At 38.1% G+C, this 20,847-nt stretch overlaps 1 protein-coding gene across 2 annotated transcripts in view; it reads left to right on the forward strand.

Moving 5' to 3' along the window:
• The first annotated feature begins 1,670 nt into the window (after positions 1–1,670).
• Positions 1,671–20,847, forward strand: part of LMO3 (LIM domain only 3) — a 57,865-nt gene continuing 38,688 nt past the window's right edge. The window contains exons 1-2 of one of the 2 annotated variants that reach the window (XM_027129500.1): positions 1,671–2,234; positions 7,423–7,636. In XM_027129500.1, coding sequence (XP_026985301.1) covers positions 7,431–7,636 — 206 coding nt within the window. In that variant the 5' untranslated portion in view covers positions 1,671–2,234; positions 7,423–7,430. Of the gene's footprint in view, positions 2,235–3,235; positions 3,427–7,422; positions 7,637–20,847 lie in introns of those variants that run through there. The other variant, XM_027129499.1, reaches the window with a different exon arrangement.

A 20,847-nucleotide genomic window follows, 5' to 3' on the forward strand; every position in this document is an offset into this window, starting at 1 on the left:
TTTCTCCCTTTCCCCACACATACTTCTCCCTCCCTCCCTCTTTTCTTCTTCTCAGTGCATTGGCTGAGAGGGAGAGTGCATGAAACACACACACACACACACACACACACACACACACACACACACACACACTCTGGGGTGTTCTCAGAGTGGCTGGAGCAGAGAGGTGGGGTGGAACAGCGGGAGCTGCGCGGATGGGTGAGGTGCATGTGTGCCTGCTTAGACCGGCCAGAAAAGCCAAGCTTAAGAGAGCTGCCTATGTACAGAACAAACCCACTGAAGGGGTTCTCATTAATCTGCCGTTTGTGACTTTCGTTATTTTTCAGGTTAGTTCTGCATTTCGTTGCCTTTTAGAGGGAGAAGAAAGCAAACTCCGTACTATTTTATTATGAGCCTTTAAGAAAGGGAAGGGATGAACATAAGTTATCAGTGTTGTACCATTATTCCTTATAAAGAGAAGCATAATTTAGCCTGAATATTCACGGGGTGGGAGCGGTGCATTGATTCTTTTTAAAACTAGAACTAGATTAAAACTGATGGTGCTGAGAAGAAAAAAAAGTTTTGTGGAGTTCAACAATTGAGTCTTTCTTGCCCCTTAAAACATTTCAGCCAGTGTCATTCAGATCTGGACTATTTTTAAGCTTGACCTTTGACAGGGCTTTTAAAAATCTGGTGGCGATGCTATGATAGTTGCCAAAAAGAGGATGACTTTGAAGTTTGAAAACTTAGAAAAATAATAAGATATGTTAAAGCTGCCAGTGGCCTTTACAGATGCAAAGTAAAGTTAAGAGAAGAGGAGCTTGGGGGATAAGGGGACCTTTCTGAAGGATAAAAAGGAAAAAGAAATCTGTCAAGGCCTCTAAAACAAGCCTATGAAGACTGAGCAGTAATGGTGGAGACACTCAACCACTCTTTGACCAAGTTAGGCTTAAAAACATGTTGCTAGGTGCTCTTGGGTTGTTTTCCATTCTAGTCTGTGAATTTTAAATTGCGAGGAATTCAAGTAATTGCAGGAAGTGTTCAGCAGGGATGGGAGAGATGTTCAGTATCAGTTAATGGGGCACAAGTTCACAGTTTGGTTCTTGGGCCAGAGGAGGAAGGGGAGTGTGGCATCTCCGGACCCAGCTTGTGTAGCAGACCTGCCCTGCGGAGCAGCGACTTCGGAGAGTTCACTAAGAGAAGTCAGAGAACCGGGCGACTGCAGCCGCCCCCAGACATTTCTTAAAGGGGAGGGTTGTGTGCTTTTCCAGTGTATTCTGGTAGCAGTTTGACTCCCTTGCTTTTATTTTAATTTCCATAATTGGCAGCTTCAGAACTGGCACTGGAAGACAGTTTGCTTTCAACGTGGCCACCTATTCCAAAATGCCCCTGTTATTTTAGGAACCCTACCGTTTTCCTCTGGAGCTCTTTCGCAGGACTTCTTTTGGACGGGTCCAGGAGGTAGGCAGGGTCCTTCCCGGAGTCGACTCCCGCCGAGGTCACTTTTTGTGCGGAGGGGGGATTGGGGGTCGTCCCCAGCGTTTGCGAGTAGCATATGCGTGGGGTTGTGCTGACTGCACTCGCAGGCTTGTACATTTTCACCCTGGGAAATTAGCAACAAAGCCCTATCTGTCTTGCGGCTGCTTTGCACTTTCCGAGGGCGGCTGTACTTGACTGAGCTGCAGAACAGGCACACGAGAGCGAGCGAGCGAACGAGGGAGGGAGGGAGGGAGGGAGGGAGGGAGGGAGAGAAGGAAAGGAGAGAAGAGGGGAGGGGTGGGGGGCGAGAGGTAAATAGTCTTAAATCGGAAGGGAGCTGCTTCTCTGTGGTCTTGACAAGCGCTGCCTGGGCTCCGCCGGCTCAGTAATAACGGAGTGACCTTTTCTTTGGCTGTATTCTGTCTGGCTGGGAAGGGATTGCATTTTGCAGCTGAGAGCCGGGGCTTCCTTCAGCTCGGCTCCTGGCGTGCTCCTGGGGTAAGTTGTCTTGAGCCAGGACGGAGAGAGACAGCCTCGGACTGCAGTTGCCTAAAAGGAGGACACCTGTGGCTCAGATGCGGTCAACACCATTACTTGGCGGATCCTTGAGGACCTCATTATTTTAAACTTAAAAAAAAAAAATAGAGATTCCCTCCCCCTCTTTTTTTTTTTTTTTTCAAAGCAATGCTTCTTTTTGACCTTTCCCAAGGAGAAGCGCTACAAAGCAGCCACTGTGCTTTCTGAACGGCCTCCCCCTGTATCGCTTAATTGAGAAGGTAAGTGCAGCAACTGGGTGTACACGCGGCGGCTTATTTGTGGTGTGTGTGTCTGCGGGTGCGCGCGTGCGTGTACGGATGTGGGGATTTTTTTTCTTCTTCAGCCTCTCCTAATGAGGCATAAACTGGAGCTGCAGCCCAGCTCTGCACTGCAACTTTCACTCGGGCTGCAGCTCTGCCGAGACCGTTTTGTTTAAGTCATGTGAGGCTTCATTATTTTTATGATGAGACGTGAAATAGATGCGGGCGGATGTTGATGGAAGGAGGGAGAGCAGAGCGGCTGCGGCGCGGAACGTCTCAAGTACGACTCGAGCGGATAATAGTCAAAGTTCACGAGGAACTGCAGTATTTCCACAGACCCGACTCCCGGGGAGACAGGGGCTTGAGAGAGTTTGGGAGGAGATGTTCGATCTGGCCCGGCCCGTAGGAAGGGAATTCAGTCTTAGGTGGTTCCCGACCCTCCTCCCCTTACTTGCTGGAATTCATCACCCCCCTCCCCCAGGAGTTGAAATGACCATTTTTGGGTTCTGGTGGCCACTTCTGCCTCTGCCCACTCTGCCATAATAACGAAATACCGTTCCTACGAGATGGAAAAGTGACTGTCTGCGGGGGGAGGGGGCGGTTGGGAGAAGTGGCGAGAAGAGAGAGGTTCCGTGGGGCAAGGTGCCTCTGTGCTAATAGGCTGAGATTCAAACTGCTGCGGCACATGTTTATGGGGGCTACCCAGATTGCTGTTATGAAATACAAGTCAGATTTATGATCTTTTTCATATTGAACATGATATGCTATGCTAACGCTGCATGTGACAGTTTAATCAAATCCATTTGTTACCACGACGCTAAAAGGGCCGCTGGGATTTTAGGATTACGGGCAGAGTTAGGGAAGCATGTGGCTTTGTCATTCGCCATCATTTTGCACACTGCCACACGGCGAGGGGCTCCGTGTGTGCGCCGTGTCTCGTCTGGCCGCCCTCGTCCTTTCCTCCACCCCCCGCGCCGCCGCTCCGACCCGCTCCCAAAGTGGCTTCACAATAGTCCGTCCTCCGAGGTGTAGGCTGCGCACCAGGTCCGCACTTGAGCTAAAACCGAGAGACCCCCTTCCACTTCTACCTTTGGGCTGGGCGCTCAATGCGAAGCCGCTGCAACTCAGGCACGCCTAAATCAACTCATGCAGAAAAAGGAGAAAAGTTTTGGTAAGGTTACAATCTATCATAGATGCACTTTGCCGGCGCTCGGCACTCTCGGCTACTCCAAAGCCTTCCTGCTCTTCCGCTGCTTTTGTGTCTTTCGAAAAGATCCGAAATATTATTGTTGTAACTGCTTTGAAAGACTGCTGCTTAAACCAATTAATCTTGCTAGGTGCAACAAAAACTGCTACATTCTTTGCAAATCATCCCTGTGTGGCTGCAAAGACACAACCACAAAAGGCTGGAGCATAAACTCCTCAAGGGATTCTTTGTTAGAGTGTATGTATGTTTCTTATTTTTTTTTTTTTTATTTTACATGTGAGCTGCATCAAAATTGAACTCAGTCTTGCAAATCTCTTGTTGGCCTTTGCCAAGCACTAGCACTTTGCTGCCATGGTAACTGTAATTAAACTGATAAGAGTGGAAAAATGTCAGTATCTCTGAGCCTTGCAGCTGCATTGGAGAAAAAGGGAATCAAATTGGTTCCCAGCTCCATTGCTCAGAAAGGGGAGGGGGGGTGGAAGGATGGGGAGGGGGGTTGGGAGTTGAAGGGGCAGAACAGAGTTAAGCAGCTCCAGCGCCTGAGATCTGGGGACATCTATTTGCATTGTTGTCCCTTAGGGGGCTGCAGCCTGTAGGGATGCTCTGGGCCAGTGAACAGAGAGAAACAAGCTTTTAGGCCCAATCCAGTTCTCCAGTCCGGGCTGGGGGCTGGGGAGAGGATGAAGATGGGCAGGAGGAGAGAAAATCTTTTGTTTGGTACCTCTTGGCAATCGAATGGCCGGTGTTGGCCAAATTCTTTTAATCTGTGTCACTGCTCCCAGCTGCAGAACCTGCATTCCCATTTTCGCATCTTCCTGAGGCACCTCATCTCTGCCAACCCCCTTTATGTATTCCCTCTTCCTTTTCCTTCTCCCAAATTGTCCTCTGTGAATCTTCCGAAGGGGACAAAATGTTTTCCATTCACTACGTGTAGTTAGTCCAAAAATATGAAAGACTGGGTCTAAGTGCTGCAAACCTTTTATCATGATTATTATTTTTTTAAGCCCCTGTGTGTTGTGGAGTTGTGGTTACTTTGTTGTGTTAACTACTGAAGCTGAGACTGCGCGGATGAATGGCACAGAACAAGGGAACATAATGGAGGCAATCAACCGTTAGGCCGCCTCACAATGCAATCCAGGCAATTAAAAGCTCACCAGAGTTTAAATGAAATGGTTCTACTTATTTCTGCACACCACACTGCACGGGCTATTATTTATGTCTTTTTTTAATTATGATTTCCCTTAAACTGTCAAATAACTCAGAATGGCAGGGTCTCAGAGGCAATAAGAATTTCCCTCGGAACAATTTACATGCCAATCTAAAACTAGTTATGAGTCCTGATGTGCTATAAGCAACTTGTGAAATGTTTCTCAGCTCCGAACACATAACTCTACCCAGACGCGTTCTGCCGGATGCTGAAGAGAGGCTGCCGACTGCTTTATGCCCGTTTAGGTACATGGCAACGTGGTGACTACAAAATAGTTCTTTTTTCTACAACTGTTAACTTGCAGAGTATCGAAAACGTTTCCTTTTCAAGAGCAATGGGATGATGTTTTCTGCAGGAAGGTACCAGGATGGAGCAGAAAATATCAAACTCCTTCTACGCCCAAGGCCAGACAGAGTGTAAGAGTTTCAAATATTAATTGGCCTCTGAGTGCTAAATTAAAATGTCAGCACAACAAAAAACATTTTGTGAAGACAGGCAGGGTAGAGTTGTCCCAAATGTTGGTACCCCCTGTCATGGTTGCAAAGCATTGTGAATAGAGATAGGTGACCTTCCACGCTTGATGATGGTAACACAACTCAGAGAAACAGAGCTTAGCTACAGCTAAGAAGGATTTGGACAGAAAATTTTCAGCTTGGTGGTATAAAAAAATAATAGCCTTATAAATTGGATAACTAGACTAGCCACTGTTAATACATCTCAAGATGTTTTCAGTCATGAAATCCGGAATGTCATTTAGTAAATCACAGTCTCACCCTCCCCCAGGTAGATAGTTAAGAGGCACCTGGGTATGTTCTGTACTGTAATTAATGGGATTCGTTCCTCGTGGAACCTTGCGAGAAGATGGTAACTAGTTCTGATCAAAGACACTTCATTTGTTAGAAGTTCTAGAGAATGAGATTTAGCAGAGCTATCAAGGGTTATGATTAATCTACACTAGACCCTGAGCTCCTTCAAAGAAAAGGAACAGAGAGCCGGCTATAGGAATACCACCTGCTGTTCTGTACAAATCCAGCTGCTAGTCTGCAGCTTCGAGGACCACGGCTCTGCATCCCATGCAGAAAGAGTAGCTACCTTGACGCCTCACTGCCAGTCCCTGCTCCATCACTCTATCAGAGAAGTTATTTTCTAATGGAAGTTCAATATCGTAACACTATTATGTGAAATTCATGTATCATTTGTAGCTAGAAAAGTTATTCTGCTGTGAGGGTACGGTGCCTTGATGTCTCTTAACAGTGTGATTAAAAAAGAGAAAGATTGTAAAGATAATGAAGGTGCAGGCTTCATCATCAGGCATCAGAGGAAACTGAAGAAGGTTTAGCTATTTTGGAGCAGGAAACACACCGAAAATGCTCTAGATTAGAGCTTGGCATTTCTTACTTGAGACTGTTTCAAGTGCAGGCATTTGGTGTCTTGTGTCATTCTATGTTCAAGTTTAAAACTTTATGCCTTAGAGAGGAGGCCTAATTTAGCAGCAGGATCTCTGGACTGTAAGAAGGCCACCAAGTCTAGTGCTTAACTGTCATTCAGCTTTGAGCGAGTCCCTTAACCTCTCTTAGGCCTCTGTATCATAATTTGTAAAACGAAGGAATTTGGAATCGAAGTCTACAGTACTTTATACTGCTTGAAATGAGTTCTTTGGTAAATATGAAGCTGTGAATAGTTGGTCCAGCTTTTTTAAAAGCTGGGTATTTGACATTTAGGAGAGAAGAAACTCAAAGGCAAATACCCTTTCATTGAAAAAATTTCAGTCAGGTTGTAACACCCATAGAACTCAGCTAGACTCCTTATTTATGATGGAGACATGTCTCTAAAATATATAAATGTCCCTATGTCTAGTCTAGTATGTATGTAATATAGGTATGTAATATATATTTGCATATGGATGTTTGGGTAACCTTATATACATTTAGACTTTGTCTTCTATTGTCTTTTCTTTCCTTTGTAAAATAAATAAGTGCATGTTTATGATAATAAATTACATAATCCTATAGTTTAATTTTATATAAAAGCATGTAGTATAGAGTTAGGTAATCTGCCATTAGTAGAAGCACTGACTGATGCCTGTGAGTGTAAGTACATTTAAAAAAATTTTAACACAATGAATACTTCGAAACATCAAGGGCACAAGGGGGAAGCCTTTGGAGGCAAACAAGTATTATAGCATTGGTGAGCTTTTCGGGAGACTGTGCTCTGCTTAAGTATAAACATCTCTACTGCTAAGTGAGGTTAGTGCATCCCATAAGGGTGCACTTTCCTTCTGCCATCAAGCCCGTGTTAAGTGAAATTTTTAGCCAATAAAGGAAAACTCATTTTTGACTTCTACAGCCTGTGCACAGACTACTTTGTTCAACAGCTTTCTTTGAGATTGTTAGCCCTTTACTCATAGTTTCTCCCGAAAGGAACTTCTTTATGTAGAAAATGGGGACACTATACAATTATTTACTATTACTTAACTTCTTCGTGTGTATAATATCAACTTACCAGGTGCAACATGAATGCTTTGTTTTACCACTTTATAGGTGTCACTTCGTAAATGGTTTAACAAGGGCTTAGCAAAGTTTGAGACTCTTTTGTTTCCAAAATTTAGTTCGATATCTGTATGGCCCTCAAAAAGAACGTCTAACACCCCTTGAAAAAGGCAATCTGAAATATTTAACTTGGTGGAGGTCTTTGGACATCTTCTGCTTCTTCCTTGGAGTCCCAGCTCTCTTGTTTTTCTTGTCTCCCTTTAGGTATACAAATGCTCTCAGTCCAGCCAGACAACAAGCCGAAAGGTTGTGCTGGCTGCAACCGAAAGATCAAGGACCGGTATCTTCTAAAGGCACTGGACAAATACTGGCATGAGGACTGCCTGAAGTGTGCCTGCTGTGACTGTCGTTTGGGAGAGGTGGGCTCCACCCTGTACACTAAAGCTAACCTTATCCTTTGTCGCAGAGACTATCTGAGGTAGGAATTAGCCTTGCACACCAGTGATGACTGGATTCCTTTTAAAATACCTTTGTAAGTGTCTTTGTGGGTTTCATTTCCTTCCTACTAGCCTCTATTCCTGAAAGGTGTCCACCTAGCAGCCTTCAAAATGCTGCCAGGTGCCTGTTCCACACATGATCGCTTCAGCAATGGCCAGGAAAACCCAATATCTCAAAGTGTTCCCATTTATTTGCCTTACCTGATGCTCCTACCTGGGGATAGGTTAGTCCACTGCCTGTATGGAAACTGCCAGTTCACATCAAGGATGTATTTGGTAGAAATCAGCATGCAAGATGTTTTATTCGCACAAAAGTGACAAGGTCAGGCTGAGTATAGCACAAAGTAATTCAGCGATATTTCTGTTTCCGATTTGTCAGAGAAAGTCAATTTGAAACTCTTAACTGGCATTTATTAGTAAGGTGTTTATCGTGCAGTGTTAAAAACTTTCCCCAAGTGTGAATACACCTCCCTCCACCCACCATGGCATTCCAGGTGATCTTCGCAAAGATAGCACTGAAAGTCGAACAGCCTAAGTCTTGCCAGTAGCTTTACGGAAAATAACAAAGTAAAGACCTCCATCATTATGGGGAAATGATAGCCACTCTCCAAACTGTAAACATCTGAACGGTTTCAGGACAACGCAGATGTTCTTGCTTCTGAAGCCATGAAGCAGACTAAACTTGTATCCTAGCGTTTAGTACTCAACACATGGACTGGTATTTAAGAAAAATTATTTTGCTTTTCAGGGAATTTTGTGACTTCATTCAGCTGCAAATTACTGATATTAACAAAGTAGGATCTATCAAATTAGAGAAATGATATATGGCATCATTTGGGTTTTCATATTTGATACAATTAATCATTTTTCTAGTCTGACATTAAGTGATTCATTTTGAATTTTTTTCCCTTATGACACAAAATTTATCAATCAGCAGTAACTCCTTGGTCATTTCAGGAGGTGTTTTCTAGGGAATCTGGTGCTGCTTCGTATATAATTCAGTTATTTTCAGTCCAATTCAATGTTTATATATAAGAACATATTGTTTGATGAATGGTCATTACAAGAGGGTGAGTCCAGTACTGTTTATCAGATTCTACTCTCTCCCCTTTTAGGACCGCTTCATCTGGCAGCCCCCTGACTAATTATAACCACTTGCTACTACTTCTCTGTGTTCCAGGGGCACAAAATACATGTAAGATGCCAGCAATGGGAATGGAATGTGACTATAGGCAAGGAGTTCCCTAACAAACACAACTAATCAGAATTAAGCTATTCCGTGAATTCTTTCAGGCTCTACGGTCTTGGAACTTTCCTCTTGCAAATAAAAATTTCTCCTCTGCTCATTGTGAATTAGAGCCTGATTTCTACATAGAGTCTTTGTATTTGCTTTTAGTGACTTTGCTTCCTACTTTTGCTTTATCTTCCTAACCAATAGCCGTGGGCTTTTGGACTCTGTCTTTGACTTTTGTTTACGTTTGCAGTATCTCCAGTGGATTCATGTAACCAAACAAGGAGTTTATATAGTCTGGGCAAGATTAAAGTGTTCTAATAAGCAATAAAGACAAAAATTAAGTCAAATTTAAAGAGAGTCTCTTGAAATCTCTGGATATTTTTAAATCAGAAATGTAAATTTGCCAATGAAATACATGTGTCGTGAGTGAAACTGTTTTGCAGTTGTCTACATAGTAGAGAGCAGAGAAAGTAACCTTGTGTTGTTTTAATCTTCCTTATGGTAATAAAAAAAAGTTGTTCAACTGGTGTTTGATAGTCTTAAGTGTATTGTTGAAGGGAATTTATCAAAATAGTCTTCATCTCAGAAATCTTTCTCTCTAAAAGAGTCTATACGTTGCTTTTTGTGATGCAACTTTTACTTGATTTCTGATAGGCTCAAACTTTTAATCTTGTTACCTTATTTTTAAAAAATCATACTCTTTCAAATTTAAACCCTGGTCCTGATTGCCAATATATTCATTTCTCAGAGTACAATTTCCTCTTAAATTGGTCATTACCACATTAATGGCCAGTTGTTATGTTAACAGCCTAAGGGTTGTTAACATTTCAAACTAAGCTGTTAACAGCAAGCTTATCCCTTATTTAAACTGAAGGTTTTGTTGTATATAACGTGACTTCCTTGGCAAGGAGTAATTCATCAACACTTAAAAATTGCAGAAGTGAAACGGGGAAATGGTATGTGTGTAAAACACCATGTTATGTGTTATAGATTATGCCGCAGATGTGGTATTTAGTTTTATGTGGAAAGTGTGTATCTCAGTGAAATTATGTCTAGGTTTAAAAGCATATGTCTGATTGGCAAATTAAAATAGTCTGATTCTGTATGTCGAATAGGCAAATACGTTCAGGCAAATTTTATTTACCAATTAATTTCTTTGAATGGGTATAAACAGGCATTCAAAAATGCTTATTGGATGCCTGCTTTATGAGAGGCGTGATTTGGGGTCACGGACAAAAATTAACTAAGGGAAAAAGGGAGGTGCACCTCAAACTGTTACTATCTAATTGTTTATTAATTACACAAAATCTGCAGTATGATCAGTGAACAAGTAATATTCTGTGGCTATTTTCCCGAGCTTTGAAAATAATTTTTCTCATTTCCCTGTTAGTTCAGTACATTTCCTTCTTGTGTTTTGCACAGCCAATGCTTAACCATTTAAATCCTATTAAAAAGTAGTTTAGTTTGCTTTTCGGGTCTTCGGATATTATGTAATATCTTTGAGGCACAAACGAGCCATAAATAATTTACAGGTTTGTGTTTCTCTGTCTAAATTACTAGGCATCTAAGTAAGAATATGGAAAATGGTAAAGAAAAAATTGCTTACCTGTACCAGTAAATTATGGGTTATAGATATTATCCTGGGCCAGATAATTTTTCATATCTAGAGAAGAGTGAAATATTTTTTGCCAACTGTATTTAACTTCCTAGTTAACTTCTCCTTCCAAAAGCAAACACAAAACACACTTTTATTGCTGAACAGTGAATCTTGAAGCTCTAACATTTTATTTTGCCTTATTCTGAGTAGTGATAGTGGTGACATGTTTTTACAAGTTCTTTGAATGATGAGTACAAGAATTTAAATCATAAGATATTTTCTTTAGGGTATTAGAAGCTATTACTGCAGTAAATTTGATTTTGCTCAGATATTTTTTTCTCCTTCGAGGCACAATTAGCTATATTTACAAAAAAGAAAAGATTCTTACAGTTCGTTACTGAGTTTCAAATCTTAACAGTTCCCTTTCCACAACAGGGCTGATATAATATCTTTTAATTTTCTGGAGAATATTAGATACACCTGTCTGATGAGAGGGAATTTGCCAGTTTTTAAGATTGCTTTACATCCTCAGAAATTCATTAGAAAAAGGAACAGAAAGATTGATTTTTAAAAACTTCCTCTATTAAACACGCTTTCTGACTTAAACTATGAAGTTGGTCTGCCCACTAATATTTATATGCCAAGACCTAGAAATGAATCTGTTAAAAATATATGCAACACATTTATATTTTTTTTATTTTTAAAAGTTGTTTATGACAAAGTAGATATGGAAGCATCTTTGTGCCTTGAACCAGAGAATGCATAAAGTAGATTAGCAATTACTGTGTAAAACTAGTCAAGGTTTAGTAATGATGTTTACAGGACTATGTAGCTACTGCTAAACTAGCATTCTGATTTGAGTTTGGAAAATATGAATAAAGTAGCTATTAATGTTTCATCAGTTTTAGAATTAAGATTTTATGTCAAGTGTTACAAAGTCAGAACTAGGAGATACAGCAAAATACTTTACTTCTCAATTTGGAGAGTGTAGAATATCAGAATTTACCAGTTAAGCTGTTGGACCATTTTTGTCAGTTTTTTAATTTAAGCCTGCATTTTCTTACTTGTAGTATATTTTAAGCAGTAAGTCGACGAAGGCTGTATCTTGTATCTCTATGAATGGTGTTTTACCAGAGAATGTACTCAAAGCTGTTTGCTGTGATACTTGCCATGGAAGCTGCATACAGCTCTTCTATATGAGAAACAGAAAACGTCTTATATAAAATTTAATGCAATTTGCTATTTTTATACGTGAGGATGATTTGTTTAAAATGAAAGTACTGGGAAAGAACGATGCTTCATGCTCTACCACAGTTGCCAATTAACAAAAAGGATTTGAAGCTTCTATGCTGATTGCAAATTTTATGTGCTTTAGTATAATAATATGATTTTACAATAGAAAATTAAATGCTACATAGAGCATTAACCTGGCTATAACTTTATTTCACACTGATCAAAATTGGTACTTATAAATTTTTATATAAGGTTAACTTTATATTAGGACATAATTATGGCCTTAAAAGTAAATATAAATACATTATTAATGTTATTTTATCTGACAGTTAATTGCACAGATTCTTTCTTAATGCTGACTGGCGTGTTCATTCTGTTTTTCCTGCTCTGTCATCTTTTTAACATTAGGTGGTTGAAAATATCTCCCCTGGAAAGCAGTACATTATTATTTGAAATATAACCTTTTATTGTTTTAAATTCCAAAAAATTAATCTTTTATATGGAATGAAACTCCTCCCAAATAAACTTTCTTTTTCCTAAGAGTTTCATTTGAACTTTCTTAACACTTTATAATAGTCATAACTTTTATCATATTTAAATGTCTAAGCTCCTCTTAGTATTATGAAATATTTTGGCATTTGAGTGTATTAGACTCTAGGGTCTCTGAAAAATACTGCTATATTCCCTGTAAATTATCTTACCTTATTTATAGCTTTATAAAATATTGCAATTTTAAGTCCATTTTTCTGTTTATCATAGGAAAGCATTATTGCATTCTATTTCAAACATTTTAGACTATATATCGTTCGTGGACTGGTACAAAAGGAGTGATAATGTTGTTTTGTACAGTACTTTGGGAGAGTGCCCCTTGCTTTAGGAAAAAAGGGTCAATCCACCCTAGACTTCCTGAGCAACAACTTCTGCAACAATCTCTGTTAAAAATATCCTATCTATCAATCCATAGAGAATTTCTTATTTGTAAATTTATCTACAATATCTGTCCTTAATTCTGTAATACACCCACTTTCAGTGAGTGAGTATTTAACTAATTATTTTAGTTTTGTGCCCTTTTGTTTTGGTTTGTTTTATAGACTTGAGATATTGTCACTGGAAATAACCCCCACCAAGAATATTAGAGATACAGAGGATACTTCACACTTGTTTCTATCTCTTTACTGTTTTTTATCTTTCCATAAAGCACGGAATACTTCAGTCAGGATAGTTTTTACGCATAAGATGGATAAGTTAGACATACCTGACTTAGCAGAAAAACATTCTGTTCCTACAAGTATATTTAGGATTAAATGCATCCGGAAGAACTACATTTGAGAATTGCCAAAGCTGCTTATTTTGCACTTTACAAATACATAGAACTCTGGGAAAGAATCTCTATTTTTGGTTGCTCTTAGAGTATATCAAAGTAAGCCAGCACTTCATTTATAAACTCACCATTAACTTCCATTAAGTGACTAATAATAAATTTTAATGTTGTTTTGACTGCATAAACATAATTTATTAAGGAATCTCATTTTAAAAATATGCTGAAAGTAGTAATTTTGTAAATGGTTTTGATGCATATATGCATTGTAGAAATGTGTTATGTAGTTCAGTTTTCTGCCTCACATAAAAATTATATAGGCTTAAAGAAGAATTGCACCAGCCTAAACGACCACAGTATTTTTTCTCATTACACTGTGAGTCATTGAAATATTATTTTGGTATTTGGTTTGAAAACATTTCCCAGTTCCCATGAGAATGTCTTCTATCCTTCAAAATTATACACTGTAACCTCATCCCATCTTCCAAACAGACACTAGCTAACATTTCTCACTTTCATCAATAATTGTTAAAATATATGAATTGTAAATATACGACAAGACCTTGAAAACAAGGAAAGTAAAAATAAAAATAGCAATATTCTATCAATCGACCAGATAGCTTTTTAAAACAGCATTTACATTAGCCATGTTTCTTTAAAAAGACATTTTCCTTTCCTTTTTAATTTTTTAATTGGTTTACATAAGCAATGACTCCTACTGCTTCATGGCATTCCCCTTTGTAAGCATCTAAAGAGATGTAGGTGTATGTATGCATGCTGCACATACAGATATTAGAATCTATACAACCTTAGAATGAGCACTGACTTTTGTCATAATTTACTTTCACCAGATTGCCATAGTTTGGCACACTTTGAAACTTGTAAAATTCAGATGCTTGATGCCAGCTAATTCCTTAGTATTGTAAACTATAGCACTGACTTATTCTTGCAGAGTGTTCGCCATTCTAAGAGAAAAGACAATTTTTTATAATACTGTAGAATGCCTAAATTTATTCTCTTGTGATTTTTATCACCCAGTTCTGTTTCTCTTAGCTCTGATACTGTCTGTTCCATTTCTGTTTCTACCATCATTGCATACTTGTTTTAATGATTAACTGTATGTTCCCCTTTTCAAGGTATTTATAAGAAATTTACTTTGGAGTGGAAGTTACATTGTGAAGCCAGAAATGTGGCATTTAGTTTTGTTTCTTATCTTAAAGCAATTTCTTTTGCTTATTGAGGTTTTTTGCCCCTTATTATCCATATGAATGGATAACTTTTCCCTAAAGGAATTAGGACCTAAACATACCCTTTTATTATATTCATCAAACATATTTACTATATTACAAACAGAGTTACTATAAATCCCACATCAGTCACTTGGGCATTCACCTGTGCCCTTTTTGCTTTCTGCTCTAGACTATCAAAACTCCTTGATAGACCTTTTTCTTCTCAGCAAAATTTTTTTAGTTATGTAAAGATTCCAAATCTTTTGCTGAATTCTTTTACTCCATACTGTTGGTTTTTTATGATGCAAAATTGTCTAGCTGTGGACTTTACTGGTTTAAAACAAAATCACACTTGAGATAAATAATCATCTCGTAATAGTTAGATCTCTGATTTGAAGCTGGAAAATTAACATTAAGCTGCATGTATTAAGTTAGACTCTAACCAGCGTGTGTTGTTATGATTCAACGTAATATTAAAAACTCTCCAACTGGGCTACTGGGAAAATAAAAGACTCTTAAGAATTCAAAGATTATGTGCAGAGGAGTACACCAAAGCCATATTTAAGTAAAATTGTTATTACAAATTCGGTAAAACATTGCCTACAGTAAACCCATCCTATTAATAAAAACAGAAAATCAGTTTTAGTAAACATAAATATCAAATATGACATGGATTAGTAATGGGGCAAGGAATGTCATAAAACGTGCTGATGATTACATATAATAATAATCTAAATACCACCAAGAAAAAATAAATCCCCATCTCATTTATGCTGTGGGATCCCAACATGCAACTTCAAGGGGAAAAAGGAAGTTTTAGACATCATTAGTTTATTCTGATTTCTGAAAACTTTTAAAACAATGTCATGTTTTTATTATAGCAATTCTAACAGAGGTGCATACCATTTTTTAAACTATTCTCTTTTTTTATTTTTAAAAGGTTTTAAAATCTCTTAAGTAATGTCCTTTGAGAGATTGCTCACATTTCATCAAAAAAAATAGAATCAAGACTGTTAACACTTTAAAATACTTTATGGCATTGAGCGTGATGCTTATTTTGTGTTTATCAACCACTCAATAAAAACAAATTCTGACCAACAGCTGCATATTAGACTGAATAAGATAAGTGATTAATACCTGTGCCTTTGCTTGAGTGGAAGGGGCTGGGGGTAGATAGGTGAATGAAAAAACAATCATAACTTCTAACACTAAAAGTGAGTACTGGTTTCAATGGGCAGGTTTATTTAGTTTTGCAGGTGAGAAGTTCAGCTTTACTATACTATGAACATAATTTTAAAGCCTGTAAGTATTACAAGTGAATATCCACTGAGGGATGTCTGTGCTTTAGGAGATAGAAAGAAATAATACAATAAGTTATTGAATTGTCTTAAAACTTAGCAAGTAGTATTTTCTGTGGCCATTGATTAGGGAAAAAAATGAAAAAGTTTCTGAGCTACAAGAATCCCTTCTTTCCACAATGTGTTCTTGCTGAGTGGATAAGTCTGGGGTTTATATTTATGATTACATGCTTTGCCATCTCTTTAACCGTTTAAAAATGAAACCATTTAGTCACTTAACAAATATTTGAGTGCCGATATTTCATTTCTATAAATAATGAATGTAGAATCTTATATTTCTAATTGATTTTGTAGAAATACAAAGGTATTAATATTTTACTATATAAAGAATAAAGTAGTCTAGGAAATTTGGGGAGAACTATGGGCAAGTTATTTCTCAAATTTTTTATGACTGAGGTACTCACCATAGTTGAATAACTAAGGAAAATATGTAAAGAGTTTTAATATGGTTATATCACATGGAACCAGTACGGTGAATGAGAAGAGGTTTAATCAAGAATGATTAGAAAACAATTTTAAGAAGGGGGGTTATAAATAATGAGTAAAATTTATGCTCTGTAAAAATCCTTTTGTAAGCCAGTAGTCCTATTATAAAAGATGAGTTTTAGGCTTCATAGTTTACTTTTAGATGCAGAGTAAGATAGAATTAGCTCTGTAACCTTCATGCTGTTTGCATCGTTCACCTCTTACTGCAGATATTGGTAAGTTAGCAACAGAGGTATAATTGACATCCCTGTCAGAACACCTAACATCCTTGTTCCCCATTTTTCCACTCAAAAAATATTATTCTATATACTCTAGGTCCTGTACAAAGCCCTAGGATACAGCACTGAGTAAAACACAGAAATAACTCCTTCCCTTAAAGAGGTTATATTCTAGTTGGGGAAGCAGATAATCAACAAACTAAGTATTGAGTACATTAGGAGATGATAAATACTACAGGAAAAATGGAGCAGTGTAAGAGGTTTGCAGAATTTGTATTTATGGGTGAGTGTGCCTTTGTATGTGTGGTGGGGAGATAAGGCTTTGAAAAATTAAACAGTGCAGACAGGGACAGCCCTGTTGAGAGGGTGACTTGAGTAAAGACCTAAAGAAAGTGAAAGAAATAGCCATGGGGATGTATAGGAAAGACATTGTGGGAACAGGGAACAGTCAGTATGAAGATCTTGCAATGGAAGCTTTTCTGATATCTTTGAGGAACATCAAGGATGCTAGTGTGGTTGGAATGAGTGAGAGAGCAAGAGGCAAGGCTTACAGGCGGCCACTATGTGGTCCTGTGGTGTCCCTGGTATCACTGTTACAACCAAGAACACACCCTATACTTTTCTAAATGTCAGGGAAGGAAGTGGTAATACTTCTGTCCGAGAACCACTGTGAAGCTTGCTCAGGCTGTTAGAGACTGAATTCCATTTGAGATAACAGAATTCATCAGCTAAATTGAATGGGATTATTTTCATGTATTATTTACTGGTATTGTTTTTTTTGGATGTCTTTTTATTTGGCCTGAGTGATGACCCTGTGTGATTACATAATAGTTGTGAAATATGCGTCTCAAAATAGACATCAGGATTAGGTCACTTGACTGTTGCTAATTCACAAAAGATGGTATAGTTGTATGTTTGAGTTTAAATTGACACATCTACGTACATCTACTATATAATGGAGTATTTATACATCATTATATTTAAATATGAAATACAAAGGAATGTTCATATTGATGAGCTAGGGCTGCCAACACAGCACGTATGAAGGTAATACCTTGGCCAAAGATGTCATTAAACTGCCCTGATCACAATGTAACTGATATTTTTGAATACTTAGGTAATAAAAATTGCAAAGATAAGGATTTTTCAAAGGCTGCCAATTTCTACTCTTAAAGTAGAAACATCAGTTATTCTAGGTCTGAAAGGTGATTTTTTTTCATTATTTTTAAAGTCAAGCCAAGTCTTATTTAATGAAATTATTTTCTCATACAAAACATTTAAAATAACATATTCATTCTAATTATCATCAATGTTTCCAAACCCAGCATTAAGAGAAAATACATCAAAGACATATTGTTATTTCAAACAATTGAATCACATTGTTGATAAGACAGATGTTACAGAGTGTTCTGTTTATACGTATGCTTTGCACCCCTCACCTAACCCTAGCTCACTAATTTTAATTTTGCATCAAGAAGAGCTAAGCATTCATCTTAAAAACTAAAAGATTAATATGCATTCTTATTTGTGAGAGTGGGATCTGGATATACAAGCTGTCTTTACTTTTGAAATTAAAAGTTATATTTAAACCTTAAGTACAAATCAAAGTACTTGAGCCTGTATTTAAATTTATAAAATTATAAAATGATGCATCATGGGTATTGGTTAAGAAGCTTTACATTACATCTTACAGAGAGGCACAGCATGAACGGGTGAGCTTTCGAAGCGGTGGCCATCTATCCTTCATGCATAAAAAAATCTTGAACATGATTTCCAGAAAGCTACGAGGTGGTGGCCAAATGACTTTACAAGTCTTAATTCCTACTGTCACCCTGCACATCCTGAGTGTTGTTTTTTTTCTTTTTCCTATTACAGTTTCTAGCAGCCCTCCTATTCTTTTTGGTAGATGGGCATGTGTTCAAACTGCCATCTTGTCCTCTTTTAAGTTCAAACCTATGTTCCTAATCACTTTGTGATTCTTACCTTCTAAAATGGATCAATTTGAGCTTGATTTTAAGGAAAGGTCATTTGATCTTGAGCTGATAGTCTGCTAGGTGTTGAAATAATCTTGTCAGTGGTATTTATTAAACTAACTATTATCTTTAGAATAAAGATCACATGCTTGTTTGACTAAACATGTTAAATGCTTTGTCTTCTCAGTTAACTGTGGATTGCTGCAGTGACCTGAGGAAAAAAGATATATTTTGAGGAGATTAAAATTTTTTAAAATATTTTTGATTTTCCCTTGAGGATTTATCTGCTGAGTAGTAAACAGAACCTTGCATTTTCACCACAACTTAGTTTTTCACTGTGATTCCGAAGTCACAAGCTCATCCTAAATTTCATCTTAACGCATACAGTGTATTTTAAATCATTTCACTGTGTATTTCTCATTATCTGCCACGTTGTGTGTTGCACGCCCTGCCCCCCCCCCCAACTATCATTAATGGAACATTAGTCATATATGACTGTTATAATGCATTCATCTGCTGTTTTTACCTTCTGTGACAGTACTTTATAGAAACAAAAATGTCACATCAGTTCTTGCTAATTCCCTAACCATATCCCAAACCAGATGTGGTTAGACCTAATCCCTAGGTTTTAGAGGCATAATGGTAAGTACAGATGTGAGGTCTACCCTTTTTCTGCTACTTCCCAGTTGTATGTTCCTAGCAAGTTACTCAACCTCTCCAAGCCTCAGTTTACTTATCTGTAAATAGGAATAACAAACCCATTCATGGAACTGTCAGGAAGTGTCAGTGAAACACCATAGATAAAGAATCGAATACACTGGCCAACACTCCAATGTGAGTTTCTGTTGTTACGAAGGAAGAATTGCACTGAGTTATGAAGATAAGATAGTTGGAAAATTAAACATGAGAAGAAGATTAAAGAAACAGATAAAGATGAGGTTTAAGAATGATTAATAATCAAGAATATGAAATGCTACTAGCATAATAAGATCTTTTACCAACTTTTCATCTACAAAGAAGATAGATGAAGAAATGCTTAAATACCACATGCACCCAAAACCATGAAGGAAAAAAATTATTTAAGAGTGGAGGGACTTCCCTGGTGGTGCAGTGGTTAAGAATCCGCCTGCCATTGCAGGGGACACGGGTTCGAGCTCTGGTCTGGGAAGATCCCACATGCCCCAGAGCAGCTAAGCCCATGCACCACAACTACTGAGCCTGTGCTCTAGAGCCCGTGAGCCACAACTACTGAGCCCACGCGCCACAACTACTGAAGCCTGTGCACCTAGGGGCCGTGCTTCCCAACAAGAGAAGCCACGACAATGAGAAGCCCGCGCACCACAATGAAGAGTAACCCCCACTCGCTGCAACTAGAGAAAGCCCACGCATGGCAACAAAGACCCAGCGCAGCCAAAAAAAAAAAAAAAAAGAGTCTGGAACGGGTTGTTGAATTACGATTATAGTGTATTTTACATAAAGTAAGTTGAATTTGAATCTTTGGGGAATTATTGAACATGAGATTTTCTTTGTAACTGAGGTGGTAGTTTTCTAAAATATCTTATATGCCCATGCTCTCCACACTTTAGCATGTGAAAGTTCTATGGCCTTGTAAAGCATTATATTTAATATCCCATAGGGTAGAGTTATATATAAAACGTTAGCTTGCTTTAGGTTTTCTTTGTAGTCTTGATTTTTATGTTTCCTCTGGTGGCAAGGACAATTGAATGCCAGTATCTTAACTGGTATTCTTTTTCACAGTGTTCTCTAAACGTTTTGATTATATACCTTTATTCCTAAGGAAATCTAAGTGGGCACCCTCAATTTAAATATATATTTATAAATCATAAATACTCCATTGTATATTTTTTAATTAGGAAAGCAATGTGTAAAGGCTAAGATATCAAATAAATAGAAAGGCTATTCCTTGTTTAAACATCCCTGGGATTTATGTACCCCCAATTTGGAGAGCAGTCTTATTTTTTAATATTTAGTTTGTTAAGCTTGATTGAAAGTTGTTTGGTAGTGATACGTGTGAATAAAAGGAGGGGAGTACCAATACCTGGGAAAAGAGTTGTAAAAGAGAGATGTAGTAATTGTTTGGAAGAAAAGGACTAAGCATGGGCTAATATACCTGACTCTGTTCATTTAATATTAAATCTAGGTTTGCTTTGATGAGAAACATCCAGTGCATGTGGACTCTTTCTAATACTGTGCTATAGCCAATGGCAACATTAATATAAGGCAGGGTTTCTCTCCCTCCCCGGCAACCCCCCATTCAGGACACAGTGAGATTTTAGACAGATAAATGCTAAAAGAACCTTATGTACCAAAGGCAGTGTTTACCGCATGTAATACATATCATTGTTTGTCTCCTGTAGTGAAAAATACTTGTGTCGTGCTGGTAAAATGCACTCCTGACAGACCAGTGCTTGCTATTATAGGGTCCATTGCTTAAAAAAAATGATACACTGACAGAAATACAATTTAAGAAAATTTAACACCAAGGGTAGTCAACCATGTAGACTACTATTAAGGGGCCAAAACTC

The sequence above is a fragment of the Aethalodelphis obliquidens genome, unplaced genomic scaffold (genome assembly GCF_003676395.1).
Source record: "Aethalodelphis obliquidens isolate GAN/ISIS:26980383/991018 unplaced genomic scaffold, ASM367639v1 scaffold36, whole genome shotgun sequence".
Classification (NCBI taxonomy): Eukaryota; Metazoa; Chordata; class Mammalia; order Artiodactyla; family Delphinidae; genus Aethalodelphis; species Aethalodelphis obliquidens.